This window comes from Protopterus annectens, chromosome 1.part2 (genome assembly GCF_019279795.1).
Source record: "Protopterus annectens isolate FY-2018-M chromosome 1.part2, PAN1.0, whole genome shotgun sequence".
Classification (NCBI taxonomy): domain Eukaryota; kingdom Metazoa; phylum Chordata; order Ceratodontiformes; family Protopteridae; genus Protopterus; species Protopterus annectens.
In genome coordinates, this window is record NC_056727.1 from 862,908,591 (window position 1) to 862,922,493 (window position 13,903).

Below are 13,903 nucleotides of genomic sequence, written 5' to 3' on the forward strand. Positions count from 1 at the left end.
CTGTGTGGAGTCTGCATGTCCTCCGTGTGGTTGGGTAGCATTCGAAAGACATGTGTGCGTAAATGGGCATGCCTTTGTTGAAGGTTGGGCGTTGAGCTGGCACCTCAGCGTTTCGTAAAAAATCTACTGCCAATCATTAGCGGACTGGAGTTCTGCTGTGGCGACCCCTTGCTGGGAAAAAGCCGAAAGACAAACAACAAGTTCAATACATGTTCAAATGTTTAAATAAAATACTATTCTGGTTATATTTTGTGTTTAAAATGTTGTCTGTTCTTCAATTTGTTTGAATGATGGTAGCCCACAGTTCCATTGGGGTGGGCGGGGTTACATCATTATGTACGCAAATTTTATGTTAATCAGTGCACAGATTTGTACCTATTTTTCATGGGCCTTGTCCAGATTTTTGATGTTTCCAGGTTGAGAGGTATGCTTGGGACCCAGGTGGACAGTAGTCTCTCCTTTGATACTCACATCGCCACAGTTGTCAGGAAATCCTATGTGGCACACCATCACAAAAGGGTTCTCATCCAGGAAAAAAGAGGTAATTGTTCCCCTCTAATTGGCACTCATTAGACCCATTATAGAGTACAATGCCCTTTTTTGGAATGTACTTCACAAGACATCTGCAGTAGCTGGAAAGGCCACAGAAGTACCTCACAAAGAGGATTACTGGCCTCAAACAGATGCCCTACACTGACAGTCTCAAAAATCTCCAGCTTTACTCTGTAGCATATCGCCCGATCTTTGCCTAACATATAAAGCTATGTTAAACCCAGAGCTATTGGACATGCTACACTTTAAGAAATCACAATCCCTTCGAGCTACACGCTCTGGGGACCTAAACCTTGTCACCGCAATAAACAGGACATGCTGGAGGGATAGATTCCTGTCCCAGAGACTTCCTATACTCTGGAACAAGCTACCCATCTATGTCAAGCAAAGTTCCTCATTAGTACTCTTCAAGAAAAATCTTGATGAGTGGATGGGAAATAGGTAATACACCCCGGGGATCACTTCTGTGGCTCTGCTCGCCAGGGGCACAGGAAATTAACTTTATTGGGTGGTGTATGCATGGGAACCTTGTTGGCTAGGCTTACTTAGGCCCTTGGGCCGATAGCCTAGTACCTTCCTATGAATACATCAGTCCAGGGACTGATACATTTGTGTCCTACCATAAATTATTCTGCATCTTACAATAAATTACTCTGCATTAAAATACTGGCAACACACTGCTTTAACAAACGTGCCTTTTTATTTCCATATATCACAAACACACGCACACAATTTTTCTTTTTCTTATTTTGGTGAAGATGATATGGGAGAGACAGGAAGAAAGCAAGAGGAAAAGGGATGGATTGATGGATTGCATGAGAGAAGACCTACAAAAGAAGTTAAGTGGCATTTAATTGAGAAACAGAGTGACAGCTAATGCTACACCCCATCTCCAAGCAGGAAATTGGGGAAAAAAAGGGGGGGGGGGTTAATGACAATGATGAGGATACATTTTTCCCTTGTTTGATTGTATGGACATGACAAATACATTTTACTGTGCTTAGTCTATGATGTTAGAAGTACTGAACACCAAGGATGGAGCTAAATGTGAACATGTCTACTCGGAGTCCTTTTGGATAGGAAACGTATTGCACATTTACTACTAGACTATTCACATGTCATTCAAAGCCACAAGTGCCAAAAATGACATTGCCTGGCAATCTTGTCATTTCAAGCCTGTTTGCAACAGCATGAAACCAGACCCAGCAGTGGTGCTGAACATGGAAATACAGGTAAACATGGCACAAAGACTAGTGTTAAATAACCCATACAGAGAGACTATTGCTGGCTGTAACAGCTGATGGCAATTGCAATTTTTTTTCATAAATAGACGTCTGAAATACGTGGTAGACACAACAATTTGCACATCTGAAATACTGTGGTACTTGCTTCAGTGTTTAAGCATACTACTCTGGAGGAGAAACCAAAGATGTTTAAAAAGGTAGATGCAACAAAAATGGAACTTTAGTCTTCACGCTGTGTGTGTGTGATATATATGGTTTCCATTATCTGGACAGAAAAACAAAAGAACAAAAAGTAATACATTTATATGTAAAGCACCTTAAAAGAATATCATCACTGTGGAAAATGGCTATTTCAAAGCCCCATTCAGCAGTTATGAGACTTTAAAGACATTATTTTGCAGTGCACAAAATGCTAAGTTGGCATAAAAACTTGAAACTAATCTGCAACTGCAATACAAATCATAAAACAAGCACAGTCCAGTATTTCTCAAAACAAATCTTAAGACGGGGAATGTGAGAGACTGTTTTCTTGCACATAAAGCACCATGCTGTAATAAAGTCTTTCAAATACAGATTCACTTCAGAAGGTGGGAGGAGATTAAACTTGTTAGAGGGTACAGATATAGTTTACGTCAAAACTAAAACAAGAAAATTTCATTTTAATTATAACATCTGACTGATACTTTTGCTTCTACAGATCATGAGTTTTTGAGAACTTCCCAATACTTCCCTCTTTCATGTTTTCAAAATAGTGTTGTTAAATGTGACTGAAGATAATATTCTTAAGAGTAACACAGAACTAATGAGAACATTTAGAATTCCTGATGAAATAAACCAAATGGGTCTGTTCCATGATTTTCAATTAATATTAATGCTCCAGTCTTGCCTATATTTGTTTGCATACACAAAGCAGTATTGGAATTGCAAGTTTCTGAATGTGTACTTTATCACCAAATGCACACCAGTAAGTCCAAACATCTTAGTTTGGCAATAAACTTTAGAGTCTTTTTGGGGATAAACACAGGTTTTAAAACAGATTCCAAAATGTTATGACCACTAATGGATGTTTGACATGCTTAATGAGTTGTGCAATATTACAAAATTCAAGTATATGACATGTACACAAAACACGGACTTGCACACAGAATTTAGTGGAAAGGAAAGTGGAAACTGAAAGTAATCCATCTTTATGGGGGCGGGGGGGGGTTGACCTTGTCTGGTCATGTCCCATCACTCACACACACACACACACACACACACACACACACACACACACACACACACACACACACACACACACACACACACACACACACCAATATTCTCTAGACAAATGGCATTAAGCAGCACTTTGGGGGAAAAAAAATCACTCCTCCTTAAAATTCCTTACAGGCATATCCTTAGTATGTAAAGGCTATTCCATCACTCTGGGAGCTACAACCAATGTTTTACATAACGACCATCGTATACTGAAACATCTAAGGATTAAGAATGAATCTGAAGTGATCCAGCATACACTGAAATGCAATGCCTGGTTGTCCAATACCGATTAAATGGCGAATAAAGGCGCTTTTAGATACCAAAATTCATGGCTTTTGTTAAGGGTTTCTAAAGCTGCACCTAATCACAAGACATTTATCTTAAGTGCAGTTATTGTAACAGTGGAAAACATTTCGATCAGTCCCATTTCTTCTCAGGTCTATTTCTGTTCAGTACGGCACGTGGAGTAAACTCCAATTTGTCTTTTAGGCTCACAAACTCAGTTGGATCTTTACCAGTGATCTCCTGCAACTTTCTCTCCTCTCGCTGCTCAGAAATGCTCTGTTCTTCCTTGGTCTCCTGTGGCTTCCCCCGAATAAACCATTCCATGTTGTAGCCAACTACTCCGACAACAAACGCCACTGGAAAAGTAACATATGGTGCATACGTCCTCACAAGTATCCAGAAGGCAGGCAACATGATGTCTCTAACAGAAAGCGGAGAGAAGAAAGTAAACCACTATACTTTCCAATGAATGTGATTGATAAAAGATAAATTTTAGCTATTCAAAACATGGACAATGTCTTTCTGATGCATCACTACTTTATACAATTATTGTTTTTTAAGTTAACAGTCAGTGACCAAAACATCAAGATTTACACAAACACAAAAGCTAAACAACTGGAAGATGTAGAGACTAAGAATATTAAAAAAATGTTTGCAGAAAGACAATCCTTCTCCATACCCTCCATCCCCCGCACCAACATGTATACCCAAAATCATATATCTTCACAGAAGAGGACAACATTTTTCAGAGGCTGTGAAATGTCTAGGTTAACAAGTAGGATCTTCGACAAAGCAAGCTTTTGGTCAGTGCTTATAATCTCAAAATTCTGAACAGCTTTGCACACAAAACTGAAAAATCTGTTTAGTACACTAAAAAACAAATGTGGCTGTTTTATGACAATCAGTATGTGCAAACTGCACATCACTGGATCAGTGAAGAAGTCCAGCTCAGTAGGCGGACAGCTGGCATTTCCTCTTACTGAACCTCAGCTTAATTTTTCCACTTCAGCTCCTGCGCTCAGTTGTTCATACACCACTTGGTGGTGAATAATGTAACAATATAAACCGGTTTGGCAGACTATGCCTAACCTCAGCATCGACCAGTTCACCCCATTCACAAAATGGATGCAACTTAAGTCAGGAAACAAAAACACAAAGCTATACTACTACACATCTACCCAACTTACAGGGAACTCGACAGGCAGCTATGGGGTGATGGGGACATCCAAGGTAAAGCAGATATGCTAACAATGCCCGCTGAAAAAAAGCTTCCTCACAGTTTAACTGACTGTTGGAAAGGATCCCAAGCAGGAAAACAAAAAATGAGCCTTTCAACAGTACAGAGAAAGGAAATGAAAGCTTAGAAGACCAAATTCTGTAACACCAGAATGTCAAACTGTCAACACTTATGAAGTCACAAAGTCACTTTTCAAGCACTAAGTGCTTGCTGAAGGTGCATGGGAAAAAAAACGACCCCTAGATTGTCCGATCTCACAGAACTGTCAACTATCCATTTTGCAGCCCAATTGTGGCAACAAAACAGAAGTTGATTTTAACAGACTACAAGTAGGTTAAACCATACATTGTGTGCATGAGTGCAAGACAGTTTGTTTATCTGCACCCCCCCCCCCCCCCAACACACACTCGAGGGTGATACATCTCAGAGAAAATCAAAATATTCTGAGAAATGTCAGTCTTGGATATGGTATATGTAAAGTCTGGATTTTCTACTATTCTGTCTCCACATTCTGAGACTCAACATACTGAGTCCCGACAATTTAAAAGGTTACCTGCTCCATACTATATATATGAAAGCAAATAAAAAGGTGTTGCTTTACTAAAGAATGTTCATTATTCTGACTAATGAGAAGCATTCTTGCCACCTTGGTAACAGCTGCTATCTCCAAGTGTTCACCCATTCTTCACCAATGACCATTTTATTACAAAGCTGGCAATCAAACTAATGGATGTCATCTGAACTTCTCATCTTGGTGGAAGCAGTGAATTGAGGAATATGGCACAGCTTTCAGTGACCCAAGTGCCTACCTCCTGCTTGCGGCCTAACAGGAAGTCTAGGTCTCTTTGTAGGTGCTAATTCTCTGCAGAATGTTCTCAGTGCAAAAAGACAGACTTTTGGCTTAAAATCAGCACCCGATTTCCTGTCTGTCTGACACTGTCAATGCTCTTTACATCCAAGTGTCATGGTGAAAACACAAACACTGACAAATGCCTATTAAGATAAAAAAGGATGGAAGCTTTAGTTGGGCATCCAGGGTGACAAAGGACACAATTAATTTACATGATTAAGAATCAGCAGTACTAAATTGCTCCTTCTCCTCCCACCTGACACAAGTCTGGTTCATAGGTCTCAAAAAAGCAAAGTTATTTAAAGCAGGTCTAACAGCATCAACGCTAGGACCCAAGCTGATCTAGTGGGCAATCAACCACAACAGGAAGCACAAAGTGTTCTTGATATATCCCGTTTTAAGGCATAAACAGAGAGACTATATGTATGTTCATAACACTGTTGTTCAGGGCTTAAGACCATCAATAACACTGACTTCCAAACAGATCATATACCTAGTTTACCATCTATGTTATAAAAAAATGTTGCTTGAAGGATTGCATATATACAATGGCTATTTATTTCAAAGTATTGGGATTTTTTTTGACAATAATGACCCCGCATATTCTACATTTTGAAACCTTATCTGAATAATATACATGCTTAAGTGTCCTAGAAGTATCATTAATCAAATAAGGCTAATAAAATCATCAATGCAGTGCATTACAAGGCAGAATTAAATTTTCCTCTAAAATAAAATACAGTTGCACAAGTCTGACTGAACTGTAACAGCAGATGTTCACAGAGTACACTATCTTACTGGCATTCGGGTAGTAGTGCTTAGCTACCCTCCTCTGTCACGTCTACCAAAGTTCAGAGTCCCTCCACTGCCTGTCTGTGGATGTGATGGACGAATCAGTTGGCAGTGCAGGGACTTTTGTACACCCACAGATGGGACCCTTTCAGTTTCCTAGGGTCCAGCATGAATAAAAGATAGAAATGCCAGCTTTATGAACACCTACTGTGCCAAACCAAAACATACGATAAAGGCCACCAAACAGCACTCAAAGGCAACCTGAATACCAAACTATGTACATCCAAAAACATTAATGGTGGGTAGGTACTGCCTGTAAGGCAATGTGTTCCATGGAGATCTGCGGTTATTGGTGAGCAGAACTTGCACAACTATGCTATGTTCAATAAACACACTGCCTTACTGGCATTCAGGTCAATTTCCAAAGCTTACCCAACCTGAGATGAGGAAGGATAACGCTCCAGTAGCCCCTGGGGAATGGTGTAGCAAAGCCTGCTCTGGAACTAGAAAAGGCATCCAGCTTGTAGTGCTTTGCAAAGGTAAAGACAGAGAACTAAGCTGCTGCCTCGAGTCCACTCTTTTCCAATATGCCACTGAAGAGGAAAAGGCCCTGGCTGAATGTGCCTTCACCTTGCCTGGATTCACCCTCCCATGGTGGGTGCAACAAAAACCAATACCAGAGGACAGCCAACATGCAGTGGTTTGCTTAGACAGAGGTTGATCCTTCTTTGCCCCTGTGTAGGAAGGATTTCTATCTTCCTGAAGGGTTTTATTCTGTCAAGGTAGCACACGAGCTGCTGGTGCACAAACAAAGTATGAAGTATCCTCTCCCTTACTTTTAGTTGCTTTGAATAAGACAAGGAAGTTTACAAACCGATTGAAAGTGCATTTGAGACCACTTTTGGCATGAAAAGGGGATTAGTGCATAACACAATGTTATCCTGGAGGAAAATAAGGTAAGGTTATCTGACCATGAGAACCTGCAGCTCAGAGACTCACCCGGCAAATGTTAGAGCAATAAATTAAACAGTTTTCCACATTAAGAGCTTCACGATCAGCTTGAACGCCAATGTGAACAAGGTGAGGTCGTCAATTTTTCCCAGGACAATGTAGAGATCCCACAAAGGCAGAATTTTCTTGTGAGGGGGTCACATATGCAATACTCCTTTCCTAAAGTAGCTCACACAGATATTTAAAGGCCAGAGGGATGTCAACCTTAAGGCCCTCTGTTTCTGCTCAGGCACCACTTAGAAAGAATCATTCATTTGTAAACAATATTTTCCAGTAGCAGGATTTCTGGGCTCCCAACACCTTCTGCACATCCTCATGAGACAAGTGCCTATATCCAGGTCTGTTGTAGGTGCCCCAAACTGAGGTGCACCAGTGCCCCCCCCCCCCCGAGACTGTGTGAGCAAATCCAAAGTTTGAGGAAGTATGTGGTATTTGCCCTCGGCCAATATCATTAAAAGGGAGAACTAAGACTGTATGGGCCAGTAGGGGGCCACCACAATGATTCTGGGATATCTGAATCTTAAGTACCACCCATAAATTAGTGGAAAAGATGGAAACGCATACAGAACATTCCTGTCCAAGGGAATGAGAATGCGTCTTCCAAGCATGGCTGCAAAGATGTCTGGAACAGAATTTCTCCAGCTGTTTTGAAATGAGGCAAAGAGATCTATTTGAGGCATTCCTCACATCTGGTCTAGATCCTGGAATATCACTACCTTGAAATGCTACTCATACTGGTCTTCCCATGATCTGTACAGTCAGTATGCCCCAATGCTTTGCTCTGATGGAATGTATGATGCCTCAAGAGTCAGAAAATGCTGTAAAGCCAGCTCCCAGGCCATCACTACCAATTGACACAGAGGGTATGAACTTGTACTCCCTTGTTTGTTGAGGTATCACATGACTGTGGTGGTGTTTGTAACCACAAGAGGACAATCTGGAGTCCATAGGGGGTGAAGGACTTTCAAGTCGGTGGTCACGGCCAACATTTCCTTGACGTTGGATACGTTTCCATGCATCCTTGGGCCACCAAGTGGCCTGCGCTTGCACTCTCATTGACATACGAAGTCAGATGTATCTGTCTGTACAGATTGCTCTGGAATAGCTGGGAAGAAGTGAAGTCCTAGACTGAAGCTCAACTGTGCTCTCCACGACTGTAACTCTCATCTGACATCCAGCCTCAGCAAATGGGATTCCAGGGAATGTAAGTGCTGGGTCCAGCAATTTTGTACATACCACTGAATTTTTCTCATGTGGAAATGGGCCAGTGGCATCATGGATGCCCATTAGTCAACATTCCTCCTGGAGAATTTCTGAAACCATATGGTAGGACAGGACCTTGTCTTTGGAAATAAAGGCCATTTTCCTGTTGGTGTTGATTAAGCACAGCAGGAAGGCAAGTCTTTCTGAGGGTGTCAGGCACTACTTCCAAAGGTTCAACTAGAACACTAGCTGGGAGAGTGAGGCTGACACCTTCTCTAACGATTCCAAACACCTGGAAACTGACTCTATACAGACCATAAAGTCATCCACGTATGGAAAAATATGAATGCCAAGAGTCCAGCAGTGAACCACTACTGCAACATGGCATACTCAAGGAGCAGTGAACAGCCCAAAGGCAATGTAGAGGACTGATAAAGAGAACCAGACACAACTAATCTCAGATACCTCATAAAATGATGAGCAATGAGGATATGGTGATGCACATCCTTCATGTCCAGGGTCACCATTTATTTATTTTACATTTGTTGACCGGGCTAGTCTAACTGGATATATGTCCATTTTCAGTAGAGGCCCGATGAGAAAAGCTCTGAGACAATAAAAGAAAAACATTTTTTATACAAATAGTCCACAAGAAAAGTGGAAATACAAAATAATTACATAAGTATACAATTGATTGGAAGGAATATTATAGCAAAGCATTTTTTTTTATTTATTTTAACTACCATATAGGAAAAATAAAACAAAAAATTGTTCTTTTTCAGTTTATATAAATATAAAATTATATATATATAGATCAGAAAAAAACAAAAAGATATTTAATGTGCACAAGATTCACACAGCACAGTAGGGAGGTACAAAATAAAGAGAAAAAAAAATGTTTAGTCACGTCAAATATAGAAGTCTCAGCAAAAAGAATTCAGTTAGGGAGTCAAAATAGAAAAAAGGAGAAAAAGTATCAGTCAGACTTATAGCAGGGGCAACGCCACTGGGTTTTAATGAAGTTTTTCAATTGTTTCTTGAAAAGGTTGGTGGAAGTAAGGGATGTTATTTCAGTTAGAAGTATAGCCAACAGCATTTGAGAATAGGCAGTCCACAGATTTGTTAATGGATTTAATGGTGGCAACTTGTAGCTTTTTAGCAGATCTTAGGGTAGGAAGGTTTTTATAAGAATTTAATAGGCTACGTAGTATGGGAGTATTTGTAGGATGATGTGAAATCTTGTGAATAAAAATTAGTTGCTGGAAAACTAGTTGGTTTTGTACTTCCAGCCATCCTAGAAGTTTAAGATTAAGGCAGTGGTGAGTACGGAAAGGGGCAGCGGTGGCAAATTTGGCTATGTTGTTGTAGGCGGTTGCTAGTTTATTTAGATTGCTTTTGGACAGATTCGTATAAATAGGAGAGGCGTAGAGTAGGGTGGAAATGAGGTGGGTTTGGGCAATAGAGATCTTTGCTGACTCTAAGAAATGGCCTGATTCTATAGAGGAAGTTTTATATTTACTGATTTAATAGTTGAGTTAATGTGTGCATCAAAGTTGAGATGGTTGTCTATTATTACACCGAGGAGTTTGGTGGTGGATTTGGGGGCTATTTCTGTGCCATTGTTTGATTTACAATGAAATTGATAAAGGGGGACTTCTGTGTGGGGGTAAATAGTAGTAATTTAGTTTTTTTCGGGTTCAGGAGGAGACATCTTTGATGAAACCAGTTTTCAACTAACGTAAAGACTGTTTGCGTGCTAGTATGTAATTTTGCAGGGAAGGATGCGGCACAGAGTCAAATCATCAGCATATTGTATGCATGTAGTTTGGGGAAGGGAGGTTTTTAGATCCTTGAGGGACACCAAGGGTGATAGGAAGCTGAGAAGATAGACTGTTTTCCCATAGGACAGCTTGTTTTCTGTTTTCAAGGTAGGATTGGAACCATTTTACTAATTGAGGATCAAGAGAGATGATTCAAGTATACCTATCAATAGTTGGTGGTTAACCATATCAAACGCCTTTGAGAGGTCTATGAAGAGTGCAGAAGACAGAAGGTTACTATTCTTGTTTTTATTAATGCAGTCTGTAAAGGATAGAAGAGCTGTTGTAGTACTATTGTGTGGCCTGAAACCGTGTTGGCAGTCAATTAGTAGGTTGTTTTGTAGGAGGAACTGAAGTAATTGCCGGTGGATACATCTCTCCATAATTTTTGCAAGGGGAGAGAGAGAAGGGCTATGGGGCGGAAGTTTGATAATTCATTTGGAGGTACCTCCCTTATGCAGAGGGATGATATAGGAGACTTTCCAGATGGATGGGACATAAGATTCAGAGATAGTTCTGTTTATTAGGATAGAAATAGGGTAGGCAAGTACACCAGCTGCAATTTGCAGGTATTCAGCTGGGAGAAGGTCAGCTGATGGTGTACATGGTTTAAGTTTAAGAAGCAAGGTGTGTATTAAAGATGTTGGAACAGGCTGAAGGTTAAAAGACTGGGGTAAGTTGGTTAGTGAGGGAAATTTAGTGGTGGTAAGGTAGTTGCTAGTGATTGGACTGTTTCAGAGAAAAATTTGTTAAAAGTGTCGGCAATTTGGTTGGGAGAGGTTTGGGTTAGGTTAGGTTAGAGGGGGTAGGTGTTTTGGACCGTCCTGGGTGGAGTAATTTGTTGATACTGGACCAGAACTTTTGAGGATTGTTTTGTTGATTCTGTTGGATTTTGAGGTAGCAGTTTTTTTTTTGTCAAGGATTATGGATTTTTTAGTGGTGTTACGAACTTGTCTAAAATTTAGGTGATCAGTTGGGTTTTTAGTTTTTCTCCATTTGGACCAGAGTTTGTTTCTTAGTCGAATGTTTAGCCTTGTGTCCTTAGAGAGCCAGGGAGCTGGTTTATTTTTTGTTCTAACAGTACAAGTGGGAGCATGGTGCTCAAGGATCTGCAAAAATGTATGAAACGACTTCGTCAAGAGGTAGGTATTTTAGGGGAGACCAATTGCAAGCTTTGAGCTCAGCTTGAAAATTACTTGGGCTGAGATATTTTTTGTTTCTGGTAGTTCTAAAAGCTATTTGATTATGAATGTGAGTCTTTTGCTTCGAGATGTAAGTAAGAGAATGGTCACTAATATTGTCGGGGAGTATACCTGTTTGATGAGTATGGGGGTCATTATTTACTAGTATCCAATCTAAGGTAATTTGTTTCTTGCTAGGTTTGTAGGTTCCAGTAGGGAAGGTAATGGTTTGGTGGAAGCCAAAGAGGTTTATATGCGTAGTTGGGGTGGCAGAGGTACAGCTATTCCAGTCAATATTAAAGTCACCAAGGAGTATGGTTTCTTGTGGTAGGGACATGGAAAGCCAGCTAATGGTATTTTCAAGAGTACTATTGTTCCCTGGGGGCATGTATGAGCAGATAATGTATATTGATTTCTTAGTATTAATTTGGAGCTTAGAGGTTAAAATTTCTGCGTAGTTAGGTGGTGGAGGATGTAAATCTAATGGTATGACCTTCAGTTCAGATATGAACAGTATTGCTACTCCTCCTCCCTTTTTATTTAGACGGTCTAGTCTGAGAATGTTATAGCCTGGAGGGACAATGTCATAGTCTTGGTTTAAGCCACGTTTCAGTAAGGCATAAGATGTCAAAGGAATAGATGTTTAATGGGGCATGTAGCTGGGTAACTTTGTTATTAACACTTCTTATAGTGAGGTGATCTATAAGTAGAGAGTTTAGGCTTTTTGGGACATTTAGGGGAGTGGTATTAGGGGCTGAAAGAGTATTAGGGGTGAAGTTAGGACCAGGGTTTGGGTGGATGTCACCGTGTAGCAGTAAGCAGTTTTGAGGGTTACATGTTAATTTGAAAATTTTAGAGAGAGAGAGAGAGAGGTGTCCTTTTTTCATTTGGAGATATTTAATATGGGTTAATCTATGAAAGTGTGGCAGAATGAATGATGAACAGGATGTTATGTTACAGTTCGTTAGGAAGGTGATAGGAAAGAGAGGGCTAGTTTGTCTTGGGAGGTGAAGAACTGTAGTAAAAGTTAGGGATTCATAGGAAGTTAGGCAATGAGATACAAGTAATGAGGTGAGCCTGATGAATAAGAAAAGAATATTAAGGTGTGTAGGCCTACAGTGGTTATAGATAGTTAGTGGTGTAGGTTAGGCTATTTGGAAGAAAACGTGAAAACTAGTTGTGATATGTGGAGTGTTTGAGGGAAAACATGGGTGTGGAAAGGTAAGGCTAACCAAAAAAGGAGCCAGAATTTGTTAATTGATATAGAGTTGTGAAGAGAGGTAATTGGTAGATTAGGGTTGAGGGTGTGGCTAGGGAATTATAAGCTCAGGTGCACTGGGGGGGTGGGTGAGATTTGGGGGTAGGGTAGGGGAGCGATGTGAGCCCGCAGGGCGAACGGAGCATGTAGAGACAAGAAAAGTGTTTTTCTCTTTCCCAAACAGTCAGTCAGTGAAAATGCTTAATTCTAGAGGAAGAGATAGGTTTACTGGTCTGGACAGAGTCAGGAGATGCTGTAGTGGAGGCAGTAAGAGACAGTTTACTATGGGGATGGTAGAAGAAATGAGAGGGGAAAGGTCTGGGCAGAGGGAATAACCTTATGGAGATGGTAGGAAATGATATGCTTGAAAATCCTATATGTCTGGAAAAGAAAAAACTGTATATAGGAGGAATACCTTAACTGGGATAGGGGAGAGACAGAAATTGCAGGCAATACAATAGAAATTGTAGAGAGAGAGAGGCGACAGAGGAAAGAGAGGGGGATATGACTGCTGGCTAACCTAGGTTGGAAGTGTACCTTAGACTGCTAGAAAGTAGTAGTTACAATAAATGCATAGTAGCCAGGTTTGTAGGAAAAATTACATACTTTCTGACTTCCTTTCTTGGAAAGGTACAGAGATATGAGGTAGTCAGATAAGGCAGTTGGAGATTATTACTGGGTAATTTTACTTCAAGCAGTGAGATTTGATTCCTAGATATGCAAGGTTGAGGAGCTTGGAACTTTGGGATAGAGAGAAAGAGCTGTAGTGAAAAGAAAAATCAATTCTTTAGAAAAACTTAAACATGGAAAGAGTGTAAGGCATAAGCCAAAATACTATCAATGTACACACCTTAATGAAGTAAATACAAAATATAATACTGTAACAGGCAGGGGAGCTATTGGATCTAGTAATAAGGTCCGTAAATTACAGCAAGAATCCTAGAAAGACACTAGAAAAATACTATACATGGGTTGTTGTAAACAGCAACAAAGTAAAACAGTTCTTGCCTACTAGCAATTGAACAGATGAAATCCACAAGTTAATGTAGTAAAATAGTAGTAAGGCTAGTCCCAGTATAAATCAGAAAAATAAATAATTGCTGCAGTCAGGTAACTCTTGCCAATACATAATAGCATACAGAAAACAAACACAAATCATGCAGGCTTAAAATAAAACAAATGCCATTTCTAACAGCTGTTATCTAATATG

General features: G+C 40.2%; 1 protein-coding gene across 2 annotated transcripts in view; it reads right to left on the minus strand.

The window, feature by feature from the left end:
- Window positions 1-1,230: 1,230 nt before the first annotated feature.
- The window catches only part of SMIM12 (small integral membrane protein 12), a 177,786-nt gene continuing 165,113 nt past the window's right edge, over window positions 1,231-13,903 (minus strand). For both annotated transcript variants that reach the window (XM_044059246.1, XM_044059253.1), the window contains exon 2: window positions 1,231-3,762. In XM_044059246.1, the coding sequence (XP_043915181.1) occupies window positions 3,474-3,755 (282 nt within the window). In that variant the 5' untranslated portion in view covers window positions 3,756-3,762 and the 3' untranslated portion in view covers window positions 1,231-3,473. The remainder of the gene's footprint in view (window positions 3,763-13,903) is intronic.